This window comes from Grus americana, chromosome 2 (assembly GCF_028858705.1).
Source record: "Grus americana isolate bGruAme1 chromosome 2, bGruAme1.mat, whole genome shotgun sequence".
In the NCBI taxonomy this organism is placed as follows: domain Eukaryota; kingdom Metazoa; phylum Chordata; class Aves; order Gruiformes; family Gruidae; genus Grus; species Grus americana.
In genome coordinates this window covers 23748136-23771482 of record NC_072853.1, presented here as the reverse complement: position 1 = coordinate 23771482, position 23347 = coordinate 23748136, and the positions used below count along the sequence as shown (strand labels likewise).

The 23347-nt window shown below is 35.4% G+C and overlaps 1 protein-coding gene across 2 annotated transcripts in view; it reads left to right on the top strand.

Moving 5' to 3' along the window:
• The window catches only part of SPAG1 (sperm associated antigen 1), a 44680-nt gene that overhangs the window by 18630 nt on the left and 2703 nt on the right, over positions 1–23347 (top strand). For both annotated transcript variants that reach the window (XM_054818017.1, XM_054818018.1), the window contains exons 11-17: positions 5780–6205; positions 6796–6895; positions 9975–10127; positions 14514–14689; positions 17801–17942; positions 18838–18964; positions 22219–22383. In XM_054818017.1, the coding sequence (XP_054673992.1) occupies positions 5780–6205; positions 6796–6895; positions 9975–10127; positions 14514–14689; positions 17801–17942; positions 18838–18964; positions 22219–22383 (1289 nt within the window). The remainder of the gene's footprint in view (positions 1–5779; positions 6206–6795; positions 6896–9974; positions 10128–14513; positions 14690–17800; positions 17943–18837; positions 18965–22218; positions 22384–23347) is intronic.

The window sequence follows — 23347 nt, the reverse complement described above, 5'->3', positions numbered from 1 at the left end:
TGCCTTGCCACCATCCCATTTTAGTTCTGCATTTTTTCCTCCCTTGATTGGATCAAAGGGTGTAAAAATGATCAAGTGGCATGTAATTTGATTTTTTGTTGTTGTTTTGATAGCTTTGAAAACTATCAATTTATTGGGGGGGGGGGGGGGTTCGGAGCACCTGTGTGCTCCAAAAGTATATATTAGAGGTAAACAATGTGTACTGTATGTAGTTTACAAGCAGTTGAAGTGCAGCTCCCATTCCTGGGTTAATGTGTGACTAACTGCAAGACTGCTGAGATGAAACTACTGGCATTATTGGAATACATGACTTTTAGGAGGAACTGAGGCAGCAGGGGCTGTTGAGGCTTGCACTGGCAGGTTGCTTTTAGATTCAGCTGCACGTCTGGCCTCCTCCAACCTGCAACAGAATAACATCCCTGAGTTGATTTCCACCCATTCTGCTTTCTGTTGGTTCTTTAAGGTAATGTAGCATGACAACTGTGGCTTTTGTGTTTTTCATGGCCTATGAATATTAGACTGTAAATGTGTGATTTAATAATGCATTTATTTGCACAAAAATTTAAGGAAAATATATTTTTCAAAATCAGTAGGTATCCACTAAATCTCCTCAGCTAAAAGCCTTGAAGAAAGGATGGATCATGTCCCTAGCCTTAAATATTAGTTAATTGGGGGTTGCTTTCCATTGGGAGCATTCAGATGACTAAGTGCCTTCTAGCTCCATAGGAAGACTCCCATTCATTGATGAAAGGTTAGGCTTTTAAACATAGGGAAGATCGTCAACTGACGTCAGTGTCACACATGTTCAAGTGATATACATAAGTATTTTTGAGATTTAGGAGGCAAGGCTCTTCATAGATTACTCTGTATTTTAAGGTACAACTGGAAACAAAGTCAGTTCAGTAATTGAATAAATCTGTTATGTTCTGTGAACCTAACAGCATTAAGTAGACTATGCGTTTTATATGTCTTCTCTGTACATCTAGTCATGTAGTCGCAGTCAGTCCAGTAGTCCATTTGTCCAGTCATGTAGTCAAATTTATTTCACATTCTAGTTGGTAACCCTCATGCATTCCTGCTAAACTTATAATTTAGACATTGGAAGAAAAACAACAATTTTTTTTTCTTTAGCTCTGAAGAGTTGATTTCTCAGCTCTGAACAAAACAGTCTAAATAAAGAGTATAGTGTCTGGTCTATGTATCTGAAAGCAAAAGTAAATAAAATCCTTTTTATACAATAGAAATGGAAAATTGCTTACATCCTAGAAACTGTAAAAACTAGTACTCAGGCACTGTAAAAACTAAAAATCATGTATATACTTGAACAAAGTGCCTGATATTTTGACATGTTTATAGAAGCTATAATCTCAAGTGATAAATATCATTTAAAGATAAATAAAATAAATGTATTTTAAATAGCCACTTTTAATTAATAAAAATCTGCTGAATTGTGTGGTATTTAGTTGATCTATTACAATAATTTAAAAAACATTGTAGTAAACAGTTCTGAAATTTAGTAAATATTCATAAAAAGGAGAGTGCATTTAAACAAATGAAGTCTAAGTTAGCTTTAAAATTATTATTTCTCAACCTGTTATTGCTAAAGTTGACAACAGATCTCTCTTTAAATTGTGCACATACAAGAAACCTCTTAACAGACAAAGCTATGTTTTGTGAGTTGACCATGGAAAAGGTATTGCCTAGAGAGTGTTTTCTTTGTGCATGGTTTATTTATTATACTTTAGAGGTGAAGAGAATATTCTTCTTCTGGATGAGACCTTTATCCCAATTCAGGATATGTATTTTTTAAATTTTTGTATGTGTCCTCCTGTTTTGTGCACCTTGAGATAGCTGGTTTGGTACACTGACACTTGATATTGAAGCATCAGCGCACCTCTTTTTCTTTTGTGTTAAATCCTGCATCTGACTTCTAGTTTCACTGCCTATGTTGTATTAAATTTACTTGATGCCACAGCAGTTGGCCACAGAGAATTACTCTGTGAGGTTTTTTTTTCAGTCTATTTTCTACTTGATAGCACCAAATAAAAGTCTTTGTCATTGAACATGACAGTACTGTGATTTGGAACCATTCTTAGATTAATAGAGCATCTCCTTATATCAGTCCACTACCTTGTGACTGTTTTCTTTCACTAGATCGTCCTTTTTTGGGAATGTTGTGAGGAGCTGAACAGGTATGCAAACTCTCTCTGCATCCTCGATGAATTGTGTTCTGTGTTCTCAACTGGTCTTGACCATGTATCATGGTTTCTCTGAAGTAATGGGCTTTCTGCCCTTAAGTAAATGGAACTGTCATCATAATGATTTACAGCTTTCCAAAACAAATAGGCATTGATAACAGTCTTTGAATTTCTCTTCTTGATTTTCTAAACATGTTTTATGAAATGGACATCTTTAAATAAAACTGGATTCTTTGTCTTTACATTTTTACTTTCCCTTGAATTATTCCATGCGGAATAATGAAACATTTATTTGATGTTACAGATAATTCATCAACCTATGTATTAATGTTTCATGACTTTTCACAGAGAACAGTGAGTAAAGTCTTAAATTTGTATGTTGAAGTTTCTGATTTGTTGAGAAGCAAAGGTTATTGGTTAGGAGACAATTAGAGCTCTTTCCTACTCAAGTGATCAGTTGTGCTTGCTGTTGTATTTTTGGCATTCCTAGTATTGTTTTCTGCTCTCCTCTACCACTGAGGCTCTGAGATAATTGAGATGTTATCTGCTGGTTAATGCTTACTGGATGCTCTGTATCCTCTCTCGCTTGGCCTTTATGCCATGTATGAATTTGCACCTGTCCAAATCTTAATTTGTAGTAATCTCTGGGACTAGAATTTTACTGTAATAGGAAGTTTCTTTGCCATTGTAGCCTTCAATAATTGACTGTGTCTGGTCTTCTTATGGTTAGAAGCCTTATTGATGAGGTCTTGTATGAGGACGACATTTGGCCACTTTGTTATCCAATATAATAGTTATTCTGTATTCCTCGATCCTCTTTCCATTGTGCTTGTTCATTTGCTAATTTTGATTTTTGGAATTGTAAACTCTCTGAAGAAGGGGCTTTCATTTGTAGTTAATTAGTCTAGTGTCTAGCACAATGGGGCCCAACCTACTGTGGCTTTTAGGCTCTATTGCAAGCTAGCAATACGAGACTTTAGATCATATTAAAAGAAACAGCGTTGAAAATTAACTCTAGAATTGTATTTGTAGTGTATATCCTGAAGTTAAGAAAAACCCTCAATGACAGTGTCAGTATAAATGTTGACCAGTAAATCTTTTCTTGTTCTTTATGAACAAAGACTGCTCCTAAGCAGTCAGAGATCGGAGTTATTCGAGAAGTCTGTTCGCTATATGTTCTGGCTCAGAACAATCCAGGTACAATCTCAATCAGCTAAACCAAGAACACGTAATACAAAACACATATTTGCTGACCGTGTGTGGCACAAAAGCAAAAATTATTTTAAATTATTAAAAATTAATCTGTGGAGATTTGGACCATTACAGTTGCCTTCATATGTAGCTAGTCCAGAGCAGATGAAAGAGTTGAAAATGTTTCCTGGCTTCATAATAGGCAAATTCATTGTGAACTGATATGTTGCTTTTCATTCTGCTACCACTATTCTTGTGCTGTGCTTCTGGAGGATAAATACTTTGTGTAGCTGGAAATTAATTTTAAATAAAAGATGATGTCATCCATTACAAAAAAGTACTTCAAATATTCCTTTTGGAGTATTCAGTGCTTTTGTTTGATGACTCTCCATCCATTTGAAGTTCCTTATTTTAGTACTAACATGAATTAAAATTCTTTCTAGTTTGTATTTGTTGTCATTCCGATTAAAATCCTATCCCTACTTTTCAGTACCTTTCTTTAACTTTTCTTTGGCATTTATAATGTATCTAGAATTTCTTTTTTTTAAAAAAAAAAGTTCATAATCGCTGATTTTTTTTTTTTTTAAGGCAAAGCCCAGAATACTGCTTTCATGAATACATTTATCTGTAGAGATCAATACAGGAATATTGTTTATGTTATAAACACTGAAACTGAAAGACAGTGAGAATTAGATTTGAGAAATATATCTGTACAATTTTGTGCATGGTGTTTACTCAGTCCAGAAATATTTAGGCAATTACATGACCTGACAGCTAAACAAGTTAATTATGAATATTCTTATTTTCAGGGGGACTCTGAATGCTAGAAATGTTTCCTGTTTAATTCAGGATTGGTTCTGTGCACTTCATCTTCAGGAAGTTTTCTCCTGTATTCAGGAAATGATGTTTGCATTAATGACATTCACATTCACATCACACATATCTGCCTTTCTTGTTTTTTCATTGTCTCTAGCAGTTGGGATACTTTTCAGGAGTGTTTTGATGTAGAATTTTTTCTAAAAAACTTGTCCTATCAGCTGTTTGTGCATTTAAAATTATTTTTTCCTTTTCTTTAGTAGAAGGTATATGGACTATTGTCTGTTTTGGTGGATGTAAAATAAAAGTATTTTAGCATGTATCCTAAGGAAATTATTATTATAGTACTACTATCTTAACTCATCTGCTTTCATCCTCCCTACCGAACAGACCTTAAACCTTTTTGGTGTATTTGGCGCTGCCAAATTTGATGGATGGAAGTCTCAAATATAAATAATTTACTTTAAGTTTTAGAAAAATGTTTGTGTGGGTAGAATAGATTTATCCTATCATTGTTCCTACTGCGCAGTATGAACTTATTATTAAACATAGTATTTCAAAACAGAGACCACAGCTAGCAAGGATGCAGTGGGAGCTTTTGTCTGTTAGGCACTAAAGAATCTATTGATTTTAAAAATCTTATTCTTTCCCATCCTGTTCAGTTTTATTTCAATAACATTTTGTGCATTTAAAACATATTTTCTGTAATTTGGAACAACCTGGAGTTCATCCATATTTAGTCAACTTCAGAAGTTTAGTTTGTCAATTGGCGGTATCACTCCCATATATAAAGGCATAACAAAAATCTGTTGGACAGATGAGCACATCTAGTTAAGCGAAGGTGAAAACCCAGCATCTAAATTGAGAGTACAAAACCACATGGTTGCCTTTGTGTGAATGGTAGTATCAAGAGTCAGGCTTTCTGATGAAATCTGTATTGGAATACTGTGGTGGTCATCTGTTAGGAATTCAGGTGAATAAGGAAATTATGTATGTTAATATCTGCTACCCTTATTGTATTTTTCCTAATTAAATAAATAATAGTAGTGAAAATTGAATGATCTGAACTCTATAAATTCTTTTTGACATTATGTTTAAATGAAATCTTTTTGAGAATGATTTTTAAGCTTTGATCCTTCCTATGTGTATTTGAGGAGAGTTTGGAAGTGTACATTACTGGTTTGTTAGCTATGTGTTCTAATTGGAACATGCAAGCATTTTGATTTGGTCATGGAAAATCAAAGTATCAGCATTGTACTAGCCAGCATTTAAAGAGTTAATTTCAAGGTGAACTCTGTACCATTCTGACACTATAGAACAGGGGTTCACAATGTGCCCAGCAAGGAGGAATGAGAGTTCACTGTGACATGTTCTCAGTAATAATTGCAACTTATATGTAAGTAGGATTTTTTCTGTGTTCTTGGAAGTGTTTTCTGACGCAAATAAATCTTTGTAACATTAAGATGCTTAGAGGATTTGGTACCCAGTTCTTTGGCTGTACACCCCTCTTTTGCCAGGATGATAGTTTCTTCTGATGATGCAAGCTCTAACTCAGCTCATTAACTTCCTTGTAGAAATTGGCGTGCCAGTAAGAGGAGAGGCGGCTACTGAGGAGGCTGAAATGGGGAACGCGCACAGAAAGTTTCACAGCAAAGGAGGTGGCAGTAAGGCAGAAGACAGAGAGACACAGAAGCAGAAGGAATCCACTGAGTGCGGATTAAAAAAAGAGACATCAGAGAAAAAATCACAAAAGCATTTATCAGGCCATGAAGGTGAAGTTAATGGCTATTTACACAGTGATCAAAAGAGTGAAAGCCCTGAAGCTGAGATCTCCAAATCGCACGGAGCAGGGTCTCAGTCGGGTGGTGGTGGCAGTTCTACTTCACTTCCTCCTACTGCAGCAAAACTAAAAAGTGAAGGAAACGAGTTATTTAAGAGTGGACAGTTTGGAGAAGCTGTGCTCAAATACTCAGAAGCAATTGAGTATGTCATCGGTCTAGGTGAGTGCGATATCTTATAATTAAATTTAGGATTATTGTTTAGATTATTAAAAGGAACTACAAATGAACTAACCTATCCTCGGATTTTTGGCAGGAGTTACTGTGCAGTAAATTCTTTGTCATTGTCAGTCGAGGGTAATTCATGTGATACTAAATACAGGAAGATGAGTAAAATAATCTTTTAACTTACTTGGGGCAGAGCTGTTTACTTTTATTTATGTGTTTGAATAATTACATATTCTAGGTGACACAGAATCATATAATGGTTTGGGTTAGAAGGAACCTTAAAGATCCTCTAGTTCCAACCCCCCTGCCATGGGCAGGGACACCCTCCACTAGACCAGGTTGCCCGAAGCCCCATCCAACCTGGCCTTGAACACTTCCAGGGAGGGGGCATCCGCATGTTCCTTGGGCAACCTGTTCCAGTGCCTCACCACCCTCACAGTGAAGAAAATTATAAAGGAAAGCTCCTTACAGCTTTGCATTGTCAGCAAACTGCATCACTGCAGTGCACCTTACACTATGCAAGTCTTTAATTCTTGAATGTCATTTTAGTAATGGTCTTTGATTTTAATTGTAACTTCTTGTAGGAGGACAAAGTCCAGATGATTTAAGTATCTTGTACTCAAACAGAGCAGCGTGTTACCTCAAAGAAGGCAACTGCAGTAATTGCATTCAGGATTGTAACAGGTAAATTGCAACCTCCCATGTAGAGCAACAGCATTCCTGATGATGATTAAACATTTTAACTGATACATTGTTATTGCAGTTTCACTTAGAACAATCTTCAATAAAGTCTGATTCCCTGTCTAAATGACAGATATCTTTGTCACTTACGTAAACAATCACATGGAACCTAGGGAAGGAGTAACTTCTAAGTTACTGTCTGACTGTGTGAGGGCAGTTGTTAGGCTTCTTGTGTACACAGAAATGCATAGCAGGGTTAAATTTTTTTAATTTAAAAGCAGGCTTACTTCAGTGATGCCCTGTAGAAACTTATATGTACAAGCTTTGTTAAGCCAGATGCTTATCACAGTGTTGCAAATTGCTTTCACACATGTATATGGTGTATGTGTGTGTGTTCTCTGTGTTCGGTTTGTTGTTTCAGTTTAGTTCTTTTTAAATATATACTTGGCATAGTTACAAACAGTAATTACAGCTGTTCAGGAATTGAGCTAAAACCCTTTCTACTTATTGTGGCTTTTAAGGATACAGGAGTTAGAGAGGATCAGACACCTTCAATAAGTTCCAAACACTGCCTTCCACTAAGTTATTACTGTATTTCTAGATGTCTTTTTTTATATATTTTTATAGATAGGGTTAGTAAGACTGAGGCTTAAGGTGCAAAAAAGGATCCCAAGACAGTTAGAAATCATATTAATTAACCAGTTTGTTTTTTTACAGCACAACCCAACTGTTAAAAAAAACCCCAAAACTAAAAATCAAATATGCATGTAACTTTGCATTAACCAAAGATTTGACTTACTGCATATATTCTACCTGACAGAAAAGTTTTCTGAAAATGTCATCTGAAAAACTTGACTTGTTAACAGTATTTTGTTAGAACAGATGCACTACCATAAAACAAGATGGCATACTTAACAGCCATCACATTTTTCTGTTCAGGAGGTCTGAAGTACGTAAGACTTCAACTGAAATCAGTAATACAAAGGTTTTGTATTCTTACCAATTGGAAGCTTATTTTCTTACTGCTTAATGACAGTGTCCTTAAAGTTCTGCATATTTTCTGGTTACACAAGGACCGGCAATGCTTAGTGAACACAATGGAGGTAGAAATAATTTAGATACTGGGAAGCAAAACTGTAAAACTGCAAACACACAAATTAAGCAATGTCAATTAAATCTTCTCTAGGCCACACAACATAAAGGATGATCTACGAATAGGTTACTTGATTTCAGAGTAAAAATGGTGTAGTACATATATTCATGATATAAAAATAAGTATTGAACATTTATCTTTTGTTAAGTTTTAGCTATTCAGGGCTTAGAAGTGTATCAAAACCCCTCTGTTGGATCTCTTTGTCTCAAGACTCTGATTTGGAGTGCCTTTGATTCTTGTTACAGAGAGTGAAATAGGGCTCCTATGCACTCATGTTATTTTATTTAGTATTGTGGTGTAGTTTGGTCCCTGGCTGCGTTATCTTTGCATTCTACCCTGGAAATGTAGTTTTCCGTTCCCATTGATGCTATTCTTCAAGCAGTGTCATCTTCCCCTGAATTTATTTATGGTTTTGTTTTGGATTTTTTTCTTCATTTTGATGTTAGGAACCTGAAATTGCATTAATATTCTTCTAAGTTACAGAATGTCAGGCATTTTTGCAGAGGTTTTGTAAGGGCTGTGATGTGTGCTGTTGTATTTTTCATTTGTATTCAGCAACATAAAGAGAAATGGAATGTTGGAAATATTTATGAAATGGAAATTGGAAATGTTTATTCGAGAAATCATTGTTTCCCTAGCTTTAGGAGGAGTTAATGGTGCAAAGCCAATTTACAGCAAAGGCGGCCAACAGTCTCCTGGGCTTATAAACAGGAGCTCAGCCAGCGGATGGAGGGAAGTGATTATCCCCTTCTGATGATAATTGTATCGGTTTTCGGCCTCCCCAGTACAAGAAAGGTAGTGATCAACCTGAATGAGTTCAGTGACGTGTCACTTAGTTGACTGTGAAATCTGGAGCACTTGCCTGGAGAGGAGAGGCCAAGGGAGCTGAGTTTGTTCAGCTTAGAGGAGAATGACTTCCAGGGGTCCTAACAGCAGCCTGCCAGTACCTATGAGGAGATTATCCAGAGGATGGATCCTGCCTTTTTCTGACAGTGCATTGTGGAAGGACAAGAGACAACAGGCAAAAATTGAACCACAGAAGGTTCGGACTGTGTATTAGGAGAAACATTTTCCCCATGCACAATGGGGGACGTTGCAACATGTGCCCAGAGATGCTGTGCAGATTCCTTTGGAGGTTTTCAAGGCTCAACTGGATAAAGCCTTTAGCAACCTTGTCTGATCTCAGAGCTGACCCTACCTGTAGCAGAAGGTTGGACTAGGGACCTCTCAGCCTGAATTATGATTCCATGAAATCTAATTGGCTAGACTTATCTTAATTTCAGTATTTCAAAGTTTATCTCTTTTTCTCTTTAGCAAGAATCATTGATTTATAAAGGGTAGTCTTTAATAAATAAAGCCTTTGTGGACTGCGGCTTCATATTGCTGGAAAAGCACATGTTCTGATTGCACTGTGTTAGGGCTTGAGCTCAGTTTTGACCAGGCACACAATCAGAAGCGTAAGCAGACAAAAGAAAGACAAAAACCTAAAAGCCAAGAAGACGACAGGTGTATATTCATGTCTTACCAAATGTAATTTTTACATGCATACTTCCATGTAAGGAAGAACTGAAAAAGCACCATATACTTGAAATCTCCATATATCTAGGCATGACTTAAGAAAAATAGCTTTTGCTCTTAAACAGCTGCCATTACTTCAATCTTTTCTTGGTAATGAAAGTAGTTTTCCAGATGGAAGATGGGGACTGAAGTAGCATAACTTGTAGTAAAAGCTCTAACAATTTCATAACTGCATGTCATTTAGGGTATTAATATAAACCACTTAGTCCCATTTTCATTGGTTATGTTACCGTAAGGCCCATCTAAAATCACAAAGTTGTTATGGATAGTTGTATATATCATAAAATAGTTTTATTAATAATATTTCAGTTATTCTGTTTCAATCCTGCATTTTTCTTTTGTTTTCTCCAGAGCTCTGGAGCTTCAGCCGTTTTCCCTTAAGCCTCTTCTACGACGAGCAATGGCAAATGAGTCTATGGAGCGGTATCGACAGGCATACATTGATTATAAAACAGTCCTACAAATAGACAGCAGCATCCAAGCAGCAAATGATAGTGCTAATAGGTAACTCCACTTACAAATTTTCTACTCTCATCAGTCCAAATAGAAAAATAGAATTCAATTTTGTTTGTTTCACATGCTCACACTGTTCTGTATCCTACAGAGGCAGGGTTGTCACAACTAGTGCGGTATAACTAGAGGACTGGCTGTTTCATTTAGTTGTTTTCCCATAGCTTCACAGTTTTCCTCTGCCAACAGTAGGTCACTTTCTGTTTTAAAAATGTAATATTTTAAAGGCTTTTTTTTACTGATACTTCAACTTGTTTTCTTTCCTAACTTGTATTTGATACCATATAAAGTAATACTTTAAGGTCCATACCTTTTCTGTGACATTTCTGTTTCCTTTTCATATTAGCACACTTCCTGTGACAGTTGGAGATTTATGTTAAGTGTGAATCCTTCAGTATGTTGCAGTTGTGTAGACACTGAAGTAGCTTGATACAGTGGTTGGCTATAAAGCTTAGAGGTGTAAAAAATATAATTGAATATTATTTTTAACTTAAGTGTTAATACTTGCAACATTAATTCTTGGTGCCAAGAGAGGCATCTCAATTTCTATAATTATATTTTAATAGTGCAAAATTAGTGTAGCTACACTATTGTAATTGTGTTCTCATTAACATATAGTAAGTACTTAAGTGTGTGCATGATAGTTTTTCCATTCCCTTTTCTTTCCTTTTTTTTTAATGGGCAAAAAAGTATTTACGAAAGCAGAACAGCCATCAATCATTGAGCAGGAACCCATGCATGTGACTTTTAACAATGGAATCTAGTACCTTTTTTTCTTTTTAAGGCAAGGCCATGAGCACTTACATTATTACTTCATTAAAAAGTCCATAATATCTTTAAATTCTGCTTATGTGACCAGAGGTGGCCAGAGGAGATCATGAAACTTTATCATCTTCTCTTAGAAGTCTTATTTTTGGTAACACAACAAATTGTTACTGATCTCCTCTTGGATTGGTGATATAGCTGCTCATCCTGGTATCTGTGTGATTATTACACTTTTTTTTTTTAATCTTGGCTTATTTTATCTGCAGATACTCTTTTCATATTTCTCCTTGACTTGTAACTTGCTTAGTAATAAGCTTATTTCCTTTTTTACCCTTAACACTCTTCCTTTTCTCCTCTCTAGGCCTTCCTTAAGTTTTTAGCTTCACTGCTCATTACTCTTTCCTCCCTGGCAACCCATCACCTTATTTCAGCTGCTTCTTCCTTCTTCTCTTCTGCTGGTAATTAATTTTTGCTTGCAAATTCTTAGTTTCTAAAGCATAGACCTCCTGCATAATTGAACTTTTACTACAATTTATTTTGTAATATTTTATCATTTATGAATTAAACTGAAATTGTTTACCAAAGTATTAATTTTCATTTCCGAAGTAACAGACCTTTCTCAAAATGAATTTTAACAAAATATGATAGTTACTCTACTGCCTTTTAACTTAAAAGGAGAACCCTAACATGTAATTTAATTTTTTTATATATTAGGAATATCAGATCTTAACAACCTGCTTTTATTGGAGATTTCTTTGTTTTTACATTCCTGGGGGAAATTGGATGGTGATGCTGTAGGAAGCTCACAGGAAAAACTCATTATCTTACTTGTGTCTGAGGACGGGTTTGATAAATCGTGTTAAGGCTTGTCTTCCTGTACTTACCTAACTAAGCAGGCTTTCAAAAAAATCTTAGAATCAAACTTGTGTTCAGTCTGACATTTCTAATAATTCTCACGTAAGAGTAATAGAATTTTTAATATAAAGCCTTTATCTGATAATGGAAAGCCTTTTCCTGATCATTTTGCAATTAAAAGGAAACAATTAAGAATGTAAGTACATATTTTTTATGAAAAGTCAACTGAAAACAAGTATAAAGAGCTATGTGAGTGTTTATGATGTTGATTAGGTGATACTGAATTGTGTCTTTATTGGTTATCCTGAGGTGATTTCTAGATAAATTGGAAGGACTGTTTCTTTTAATGGTGTGTGCCATGTCACGGCAAAATGCATTTCAAGCACGTTTTTAATTAGTGGCATTTTCCCAGCTTTGTGAACATCCATGATTTTCCTACTTTGTGTATTTTAATTTCCTCTTGAGTGTTTTATTATTTGCTTTTCACTGTTAGAGATACAGGAGCTCTAATGTGGAGCAATATCTTTATGTATTTCCATTTACTAAATTGAAGTTTTGTTCCAGTTGTCTCAACTCCTCTAATATCGGTTAGCAAATTGCATTAGATAGCTTGGGAGTTTTTATTACAGAGTTCCATATGAGTATTGTACTGTACTGATAAATTTGTGATAAACTGCAAAACTGCAAGATTGTTGGGTCAAGTTAGGGTGTTGTTGAGGGGAATGGGTGTATTTGTCCCAGCTTTTGCATGAGCTATGTGTGCTTTTTAAACTAACCATAGCATGCAGGTACACGTTTTTACAAAAGGTTATTCTTAGATTATTATCTTACAAGAAGTCGATCTATCATCAAAGACTGCAGAGTTCTTTCTGTTGCTTTTGATGAATTAGATCAGATTTTTTGTTCTCAAATGGAGAAAAATCAAATAGGAAGTCAATGGGGTCCTGGTTTACTGTAGAATTATTCTGTCCCTTTCTATGGGAAATACCTAAACATAATGATTTTTTTTTAATATGAAGTGTACAGTTTTGTTCTCTAACAAAATAACCTGAGTAAATCTTAGGGCTGTTTAATTTATGATGGTGTGCCATATTTTTCTTAACAATGTCACCCAAACCATCACTAAAAACCCTAAAGTTTTACTAAAATTAGAGCAAAACAGAACTTGGACAAGCTGCTTTGTTGGTATGTCCTATAAAATACTGCTTAGTAATGATGTAGGTAGAGGAGAGTCCCTGGAAGGGCATATGCAGCTAACACGCAGAAAAATATTCATCGCGTTCACTTAGAAAACAAATAAAGCAACTAGATAATACTAGGAAATGTGATATTCTGTGTCTGAAGAAACTTACTTTCAATTTAAAAATATAAGAAATGGTATGTTTCATGCAAAATTATGTAATACATAAAATCACAGATTTTAGAGCTCTACAAACAGTTTTTTTAATCCATAACAATCTAAAATATTTTGGTAATTTCTGTTTTACAATGAAGAAGATTAGAACAGGTGCTGCTTCTTGTATTGGTTTTTCTGTCAGACCCTAATGAGAAAAGAATTTGGTCCTGAGTGCTCTGACTCTGTTGCCTACTATTATACTGTTTTTGTTTTATAGCTGTTATTGAAATATTTTTAAAGAACAAAACTAAGCAAAAAAACTTAATTGGGTAATTTATGCTCATTTTATCTCATTCTTCATGTCACATTCAAGTTCCTTAATTTTTTTTAATGTGTATTCATGTAGTAATGCACCTAATATACAAATTCCAGTTTTATGTGCTATAGTAGCAATCTGACTTGCTTTAGTACTCAATTCAGAATTTTCCTTTGTTAAAGTAGGTATTAGACTTAGATCCAATTGAACTTGACTCTTAAGCTCATTTTGAGATTAGAAGATGTTTATCTCACTATTATTCTCATTCTCGTATTTGATTAATAGTTGTTTTTTAAAAAACACTACAAAAATTATAATGGAACCATGAAGTCTGGTATGGCTTTACTCATTATAGTTAGTTAGGTCTTTCTCAAAATATATCACAGCAATGGGAAACTCCCACTTGAATGGATTTTGGATTGAACCTCTCACATACAGAAATAGTTGACATATATAAGAGAGGGGTGGGTGGGTGGAGGGGTGGTGTGGGGTGGGTGGGTGGGTGTGTGTGGGTGTGTTGGTTTAAGAAAGACCAAACAGTTTTTATATATTTTGTGGATAAAGAATGATTGATTGATGAATTTCTGACTGTTCTATAAAATGCAACTTAACACCTACTTTATAACCTGCATTAGTTATTTGGAGAATTGTTGTATAAGAGGTTTCATTTGACATTGGCAAATTTAGGTACCACACTCTGAGGATATTGTAATCCGCATTTGTTACAAATAACACCTATGAACAGCCAAGAAAAGTAAACAAAATAAATACATCATTTTTTCGCCTATTTCTTTATTGCATGTGGTAGGCAGTATTTAGACCTTAGTTGCAAAATCAGTCATTTACTTAAATATGTCAAGAAGCTGAAGTCAGCTTCTTGTCTTCTAAATGCTAGCATAAATGGTCTAAAAAGTGGAAAAAGTCTAAATTGTAAATGAGTGCAATACCATTGACTACTGTGACAATCTTTTTTTAAATTAGTCCTAGGGATAATTCTTCAGCTGTTTTTTGAAAAATGGGAACATTGCGTTATTTAATTTGGGTGTAGGTTATAAAAGTATGAGCTATATATATGAAAAGTCATGCTGACGGGGCTTTTCTCTTTCAGAATAACAAAGACTTTAATAGATCAGGATGGTCCCAGCTGGAGGGAGAAACTGCCACCAATTCCAGTTGTCCCAGTTGCTGCTCAGCTACACAGGTGGGATGGAGGAAACTTTACTTCAGAGAAACAGCCAACAAGTACTGCAGATATCAATAGAGAAGAACAGTTGCAGATGAATCGTATGTATAGCTAATGCAATTATATATACCAAAAAAGAAAATTATTTTAATTGAAAAATGGAATAAGATTTAATAATGTCAAAGAAACTGCTTTAGAAAATACTTATCAGAGAGATTTGTGAAAAGCCAAGTTAGACGATGGTCATTTACGTGATTGGGTTTAATGTCCTTTATGGAGCCACAGTTACGATAAATTTTTTTAAGCCAAGTGATGTAGTTTGCAGCCTGTAATTTCTGAAGTTATATAAAATAAAATATGGCAGAAATACTCATCAGCAGTATATTGAGTCCTATCACAAGTATTGGTAGTTTCCCTGACACCATAGTACAGTTATAACAGTTTTGCCCCAAAAAACCACCACCCAAACAAACACCCCAACCTCAGTAACATAATCAGCTGTATAATCTGTAGCTGTCATTTAATTGTTCATGAAAGCATTGCTCAGCTCTTCAGAATCGAAAGGGCAGACTTCTAGGTGGCCAGTAGTTAGTGCAATGGGCTATAGAAGAACTTTTTTTCTTTTTAATGCTGGATTCTAACTTTGACAGTGACAAATTAGTAGTCACCTTTCAAAGATACAAGTTCTGGGCTTGTTTACACATAAGCACTGAGTGCTTAACTCCTTTAGGATGCTTTTCTTCCACATGATTTTTTTCCCCTTCATTGCAGTTTCCATCTTTCTCCTCTAGTAAATCAGGTGAAGGAACCTTTCTGATTCAGTTTTTATTGACATTAAACATTCTTTTCTTTTTTTTTTTTTTTTTTTGCAAAGGCCTTAACTGTATCATTTTTTACTCTTACTTGACTATTAATTGGTTCCCCTTTGAGTTTATTTCAATATAAAGAAAAGTAATGCTGAAGACAATCTCACTTTGATTAACGCTGAGGGGGCTGCAACGTGTAACTGGGTTGCTGGCCAAATACATAGCAGTGATAGGGTTATCTGCCCGCAATGCATTACTGCAATAGTGCGTGTCCTCAAATGATCTGCACTCTTGGGCACTTGTCACCCAGCACCTAGGGGACGGACCAGGGGTTGGGAGCAGGGGAGTACTGACCACAGGCACTACAGATTTAATAACTTTAAAGGTGATCTCCCAGATAGCATTAAATTTATTTGTACTTGATGTAAAACAACAGACAACTTAGAAATGTGTGCATTTATAAGAATTGGACATTTTTCTTAAGAATAAGGCATGGTTCTAGAAACTTGTAATAGTGTGGTTTATATAAAAACTAAACTGCAGTAATGCTACAGAGAATTTCATTTAAGAGACATAAGGCATGTTGATGTATAATTTAAACTCAATTAAATTGATAAAAATTTTACTCTACTTTTTCATATGTCCAATGACTTCAGTATTTTCATTACAGTTGTTAGTGCATGTCATTACTGATTCCTCACTCTTGACTGGGCAGGAATTGGGTTTAACTTTGTTGGTGTTTTTTTTTTTTTTAAATGAAATAGAAAACTGATATTTTGCACAATTGTTGCTATTAAACATAAATGCTTATCTGGAAAAGTGCTTTTTGTTGTACTGATTGTACTCCAGGCTTTTTCTGTTATTAAGGAATACAACGTGTTGGGTTTTTATTTCATTGTATAACCAACCTGTTTAATGTAAACCTTTTAAGTAGTAAATTTGGATCTATATAACCTTGTGTAACTTTGTTAAGAGAGAGAATTTGAAGATCATTGTAGTGAAAAGTACACTGAGTACAACAGGTTGCTCCTGAGAAGAGTAGTGATCGTGTTTAGCCTGCTACGAAACTTAATGAAACTGGCCATCACTATCTTCATGAAGATAGTACTCCATGGCATTTTGAAACAAAACAAGTCTCAATCTATTTCAAATAGAGTGAGCTTTGGTTGGCCTTTGTTTCTAGAAATATTAAAACAAGACTGCGTAACCATTTTCTTCACTGAAGGCCGACTCTAAGGTTGTGGTTGCCTTCTCAGGCCTCTACTAAATCAGTGGGACCTAACAGTGATAGCTGGTGCTGGAAGTGTGCCAGCAATAGTGTTCAGTCGGTAGTTAAACCTTACTGTTGGCTGACACTTCATTGCAACAATTGTCTGTTGGGTTTTGTGTCTTATAACTTGAGTTACAATTTAGTTGTGTTTCTTGCATAAGTCTGTTCTGGTTTCACATGGTTTCTTATTTTTTTTCCCTCCAAGTCCAAATGTAGTTTTCTGGCATAGGAGATTGCCATGTTTTTGTAAAAGAACTCACTGAGTTTATTATTGGTTAAAATTATCTGGTTATATACAGTGTTTAAAATCTGAAGCTTGGCAAGGGGCTCATATTCTTTAGCAAGGTACAAAAAGCAGATTTTTCCATTATGAGTTACTTAGAGCAGTGTTACTAATTATTGTCTGCTCACAACAGAGGTGTGAAACTACAGTCAGAATTGGTTTTCCACTGGAAACATAGCTAAAAATTGTAGTCTAACCCAGAAGCATATGCAACAAATGGTGTGGAGTTTAGAAGGAAAGACAATTATGGAAGAACACAATAATAATTTAAAAAGTATAGTTAGGTGTTTTCAGGTTCCTCAAAGCATCTTTTTTAAACAGTTATTAACAGAATATTACTGATGTATCACTAACCCCTCCTGATGTGATGATTTGTTTGTTGTTGTCAGTTTAGCATAGTAATTGTGATAGATAGTTGCTTGCAGAGAGAATATTAGATCAAATTATGGCCGCCTTGGTGTGATGGTGGAGATCTAGAAGGCCTTTAATCCTTCTGATGAAATCTCCACCATTCTAAATAAGACTGGTATCTCTGGAGATACATAGTCCCTCTCTACCCCACAGAAGGGGTAGACAGAAGGAGGTGAAAGTGTAGAGCTGTCTGTTGGCATTCCCATGATTTTCAGCAAAATAGTTACCCTGGTGCATGGGGAAATATGTGTTGTGCCAAATGTAGATATGGTAGTTTATGCCTTTCTTAGAGCAGCAGGGAGATCTGGGACAGAAATGGTAATGTGTAGGCCGATAAAGATACTCCACTTGCCAAGCATTTATTCTTAGTCTCGGTAGATTATTCGGCTACCCTTAATGAACTGACCTTCTTATGTAACACTGTGATCCTTTTGTAATGTAGGTGAGAAAGCTGAGGAGAAGTTCAAGACATTAAAAACTGAAGGGAATGATTTTGTAAAAAAGGGTAAATATGAAGAAGCTGTGAATAAATACAGCGAATGCATGAAGTTAAATACCGAGGAATGTACGATCTACACTAACAGGTAAAGATCCAAAATCTAACCCTGCTTTGTGGGATAACAATAGTTATAATTTCTCACTGCAAATAGAGATTTTGCATCCCTTCAGTCACTGTTGTAAAAATAGGAATTTTTTTCCCACTTGATGAGTGTTTCTAATAACAAAATTCATTTTTTTGTTAAACTGCATTCTTTTCCAAGGGGAGCAAGTATTAATGTCAATGATAGATATCTTAAAATCTTTATATAAATAGAGTAAGCAATACTAAAAGTTATAATTAGCATAGCATTTTGCAGCATTTTTTTAGAATACTGGTATGAATTTAATTAAAAACTGACTGCAGTAGCAGTATCTCAAATAGTTCAGAGTAATAGTTCAGAGAAAATGTACATTTTAAGAAAATAAAAGTAGGAACAAGGTCATACAATAGCATTATTTTAAAGGTTGACCTAATTCTGCAGCATAATTCTTTATGCTGTAATCTTATCAGCTTTCACAAACTAAGAAGGATTTGGTTAGGGCAGTACTTGAATAGGAGTCTTCCAAGTAATAATTAGGTGCAGAAAGCAGTATTGCTTATTTAATCTAGAGCACTTTTTTACCCAGAATGGCTGTATAAAATCCATACTATATCCACTACTATACTATCTTAATATTTTAACATAGGCTCTACTTTTAAAATACTTACATACCTGCCTAACTTCAAGCATTAGTTGTACTTGAATTTTAACTTTTATTGCAGGATTTGGCCCTCTCTAAATCCATCCAGTGATGCTGGTTTTGATGTACTTTAAAAAAACCACATTGAGACTGAATTGTGTGAAGTATTGTAATTAACATTTATGAGTCAGATACTGTTGGCACTACAGCACTGTAGAATTTACTTATATTGCAGTGTATTCTGTTTTTCTGTGTTAGAGCTCTCTGTTACTTGAAACTGTATAAATATGAAGAGGCTAAGCAGGATTGTGATCATGTTCTTCAGATAGAAGATTCTAATATTAAAGCTTTTTATAGAAGAGCACTAGCGTACAAAGGATTACAGGTGAGGAAAAAGAACATGGCAGGTATTCTTAAGCACTTCTAAACTTGGTTATCCTCTTCAAAGGCTATCAGGTAGTTGCAGTTGATGGGTGAATACAAAATATGCAGTGCTGATGATTTATTACTTTGTAGAGCATTAGACATACATAATATACTATATAAATATTTTTGCAATATAAAAACCTGCATGTTGGCTTGTAATAATTTGTGAAAACACAAGAATATTGGAATAAATGAGGTTTGACTGGAGATTGGTTAAGCAAGTTTCAACTCTCTTCTAATGTTCTGCTATTCCTCTGGGTATCCCAGTCTGTTACTATATCTTCGCTGATGACAAATGGATTCTCTCCAAGTATGACTTCATCGGTCCAAACTAAAATCTCAAGCTGTGTCTTTTGACATCTACTCATATTTGAATGCTTGTCATGTTAAACCAGGGGTTTAATTATCTTCGCTCTCTCTCTCTTCCTTCTCCAAACACATTACAAACCTCTGCCAGTAATCTGCTTTCTTACTCTGTGAACAGTGTAGGGACTCAACCTTCTCCTTTCCATCTACACAGTGGTGGTGGTGTCTCTACTGTGCTCATCTTACACACAATTTTTTGAGTATCCTACATACGGTTTTTTGAGTATCCTTTTACCTGTTCTTCATAAATGCAGATTTATATTGCTCATACTCATCTTGAATGTGACTGCAAATCTCTTGTTCCATTACTTGAACCATGTCAATCCTTTTGTCCATCCGTTGGTTCCCCTTCTTCAGTGATGTTAATTAGCCTCTACGCTTGACAATTCTTTCATAGCAATCCTTATGCTACCTGTCAGCTCTTAACCTGATATTGATTTATCAGCGTCTCACTTCTGTTGGCTCATGACGGCATCTGTCATCATCTACTTTGTATTAAATTGTACAAGTGTCTTTAAACATGCTTTCTGCCATGTTGCTGTTTATAACTGGAGGTGATCACTCTGAGCATCCACCAAGTTCCAGCAGTGTCCATCAAACCTCAGACCTCCATTAATTTTGATGCCAAAAAATTATCTGATTGTCTCTCAGCTTACAAATACCTGAGGACAACCTGCTGATGCTTAACAGTATACTAGCCTGTTCTCATCTCATATTACTAATTCCAAATGCAAGTCGTAGAAACCGTGGGATCTTTTGTTTGTGATAAATTTGTTCCTCTGTTGTACAGTGGCTGTGAAACTTTGAAAGTTTGCTTTTATTAATTTTCAAAGAAGGTGAAAAGTCTTAGTTTTATGTAAAAGCTTTTCTGTAACTGTACCAAGCTACCTGGTATTAATCACCTGTAACGTTATCTTGTTGAAGTTGATAAAAAATTAGTATAAATATGAGCACACATATATAGTGATTCTACCAGTCAAAAAAAGGGAATTACCCACTACTGAAGAATGTAAAGAATTACAGAGAAATAACTTCTGCTTTTTTGAATGTCCTAGAAAAAATTTCTATTTTTGTATTACTGAAGACATAACCTGAAACACAGTGTTCATGGATTCCTTCAGAACAGTCTGAGCTGGGAACTCCCAAGATGTGTTGTTGTGGTTGAATTTAATGCCTTCATTATTGCTAATTCCAGGGATGCAAGTGATTCGTGAAACCAGAGAAAGTAACAAAAGTCATTTGAGGTTGATAACTGACTCTGTAATGAAAAATTTTAAGAGCTAAAAGCATGTAGTTTGGCAAAGACCTAGCTAAGCTTGGACGTGTTATTTGCATATAAATATCCAGATATTTTACCACAAAAGCTGCTGTGGAATTTAATGTAGTAAATTACAGGGGTTTTAATAGATTTACTGAGATGTAGTCAAGGGATGATCAGGAAAAAATTGTGCTTGTGTGATAAATTAGGCCTATAACATAGGACCCTGGACTGCATCTCCTACAGCTGGTAGTCCAGTCTCTTGCTTTGGGTACAACCATCTTGCGTGCTTTTTCTTGTGAAGTCTGTCAGGCTGCAATTTTAAATCCAGGGGGGTTGGTTGTTTGCTGACCCTTGTCATTGTTTTTAGAAGTCTGTTCCAGAATCTCATTTCTCTGTAGTTGTGAATCTTCACATCTGTAGTTCAGATGATTTAGCTTAATTAGTAGCTGTTTTCTGATTAAAGCAATCTGCCCCCTTTCTGCATTCATTCCCAAGGCTAAATAATTCTAGTTCTCTTACTCTTCTTTCATGATACAGCAGACTTCAGTTCACTTACAGACAGTGCAGTGTCTCTGCACCTTGAATACTGGTCATCAGTATAGAACAAAATATTCCATGTAGGAAAGAGAATATGAGTGACTTGTACACTAGTACTTTTATTACAGTTGAGATGCTGAGGAAATGCCTCAGCTGGTACATGAGGATGTTTTTCATGATAATATGAATGACGTACAGTAACTTTATGATACTGCTTGGGAACAGAAGAAATATTAGGTCCCTCACACAAAGAAAGTATGTTGATTTTTTTATGGTCTATTACTGTTTACTGCTACATCCCATCCTTATTTTTGATACTCCAGCCCTCAAGGTGTCTTGATTTCTCTATGTGATACTCCAGTCTTCCTCAGAACTCATGCTATTAATTTTGTCTCTCCAGAAAATTTAGTCTAAAAAATCATAATTCCTTGTGTCAAAATTTGAAATAAAAACATTAAACAAATGACAAGACTGATTATTGAGGAACTGTGTCCTAATGCTACTCTGTCGCTGTGTTTGTCTTCCTAATCCTGTTTATCCCAGAGTTCATAACATAATCCCAATCTTGTCAAGTATTACCAAAAATTTCCCTTCTTGAACTGTAAGAGATGGTCTATTGGGTTGAAGCCCAGGAAGATGAGGTATATTTTAAATCTAAGCTTAATTTAACTCTCTTTTATTGGCAAAGCAAGTACCCAAACTGTTGATGGACTGAGGAAGTGTTACACTGTAAGCAATTACGCTTAAAAGCAGCAATCTTCAGGAATGTATTCTCTGATACAGGAAATACGTTTCTCAGAATAAATGAATTCATATTACATACTTAATGTGGAAGTATTTAGTCACAAAATACTAACTCGAACTCCTCTTCAGTTTCCTTTTTCCCCTCTAATGAAATTACACTGTTTGTATTTAGATTATTTTTGTCTACTTAATGTCAAGATCCTAGCGTTTTTATTTTTCTTAATTGTAAAGGACAGTATGGTGCTTCAAATTTATTTTTATAGTAGTGTGCTTATGAAAAAAATTATTTTCCCTTCTTCTTACAGAATTATCAAGCCAGTGTTGATGATTTCAACAGAGTACTTCTAATAGATCCAAATGTTCTTGAAGCAAAAAAGGAACTAGAGGAGGTAACCCAACTGCTTAACGTTGACAGCAGCGCTGCAGCTGGCAGTCAACAAAAGCAAAGGAAGAAAGTAACCATACAAGAGGTATACCTGACCATTTTGTACGGAAGCCGCACATTTGAAGAGATAATATTAAAGCTTTTGTTTTGCACTTCTTAGGTCTACATTTTTGGGGGTGGGGTTGTATTTTTCATGTTATTTTGAGGGCACATTGGAGGATTCTTGGCTATGATGTGTTCAGTGTGCATTATATTCTATAGTAAAGCGCAGAAATGGAAAAAAGTACATTTAGATGGCACTAAACTTGAGGATATGCTCCTTGTAAACTTCAGACTTTGAAATACCTGTTTTAACGGAATACAGCTGTCAAATAGCAGTTTTGCTTTTAAAGTCTTTGCTAGTCTGGGAGGTTCTGGGACTTTGCTGACAAAGGTTCATTGTCAGCAGGCATGCTGCCTGTCCTTGTAAAGTAGTAAAGTTACTGGTCTGAAGAGTGAAATCCTGCCTTAAAGAGCAAGTTTATGGGTAAAATATCTGTAGGGTCTTATAAAAGAAATAGGTGATGTAATGTTATGTACTGGATCAAATGTTAGCCTTGCAGAGTTCTGGGTAGAATTAGGAAATGAAAGGATTTCTCAGTCATCCGATATTTTTGGATTGTAGCTTTGCTGGTCCTTTAAGAATGTGTCTCGTCTTCCCCCCCCCCCCCCCTTTTTGTTTTAAAATACATAGTTAAAATACATAGTTACCGGTTTGTACAGTGATACTGTAATTTGATAATGTAATTTCAAAATGGTGGTATAATGGAAACTGCAGTTACTCATATAAAGCCAACTTGTTTTATTGAAACACTTCACATTGTCACGAGTTCAGGGGATTTTATGTAACTAGCATAAGCCGGGTATAGTGTTAGTTAAGCTCTGAGTTGTGACAAACAAAGGGACCTGGAGAGTGTTTAGAGGAGGTTTGGGAAGTGACTGCATTGTTGAAAGACCAGCGAACTACATTACTGGCAGTGGTGATTTTTCCAGGGGTGGGGCAGGAAGCA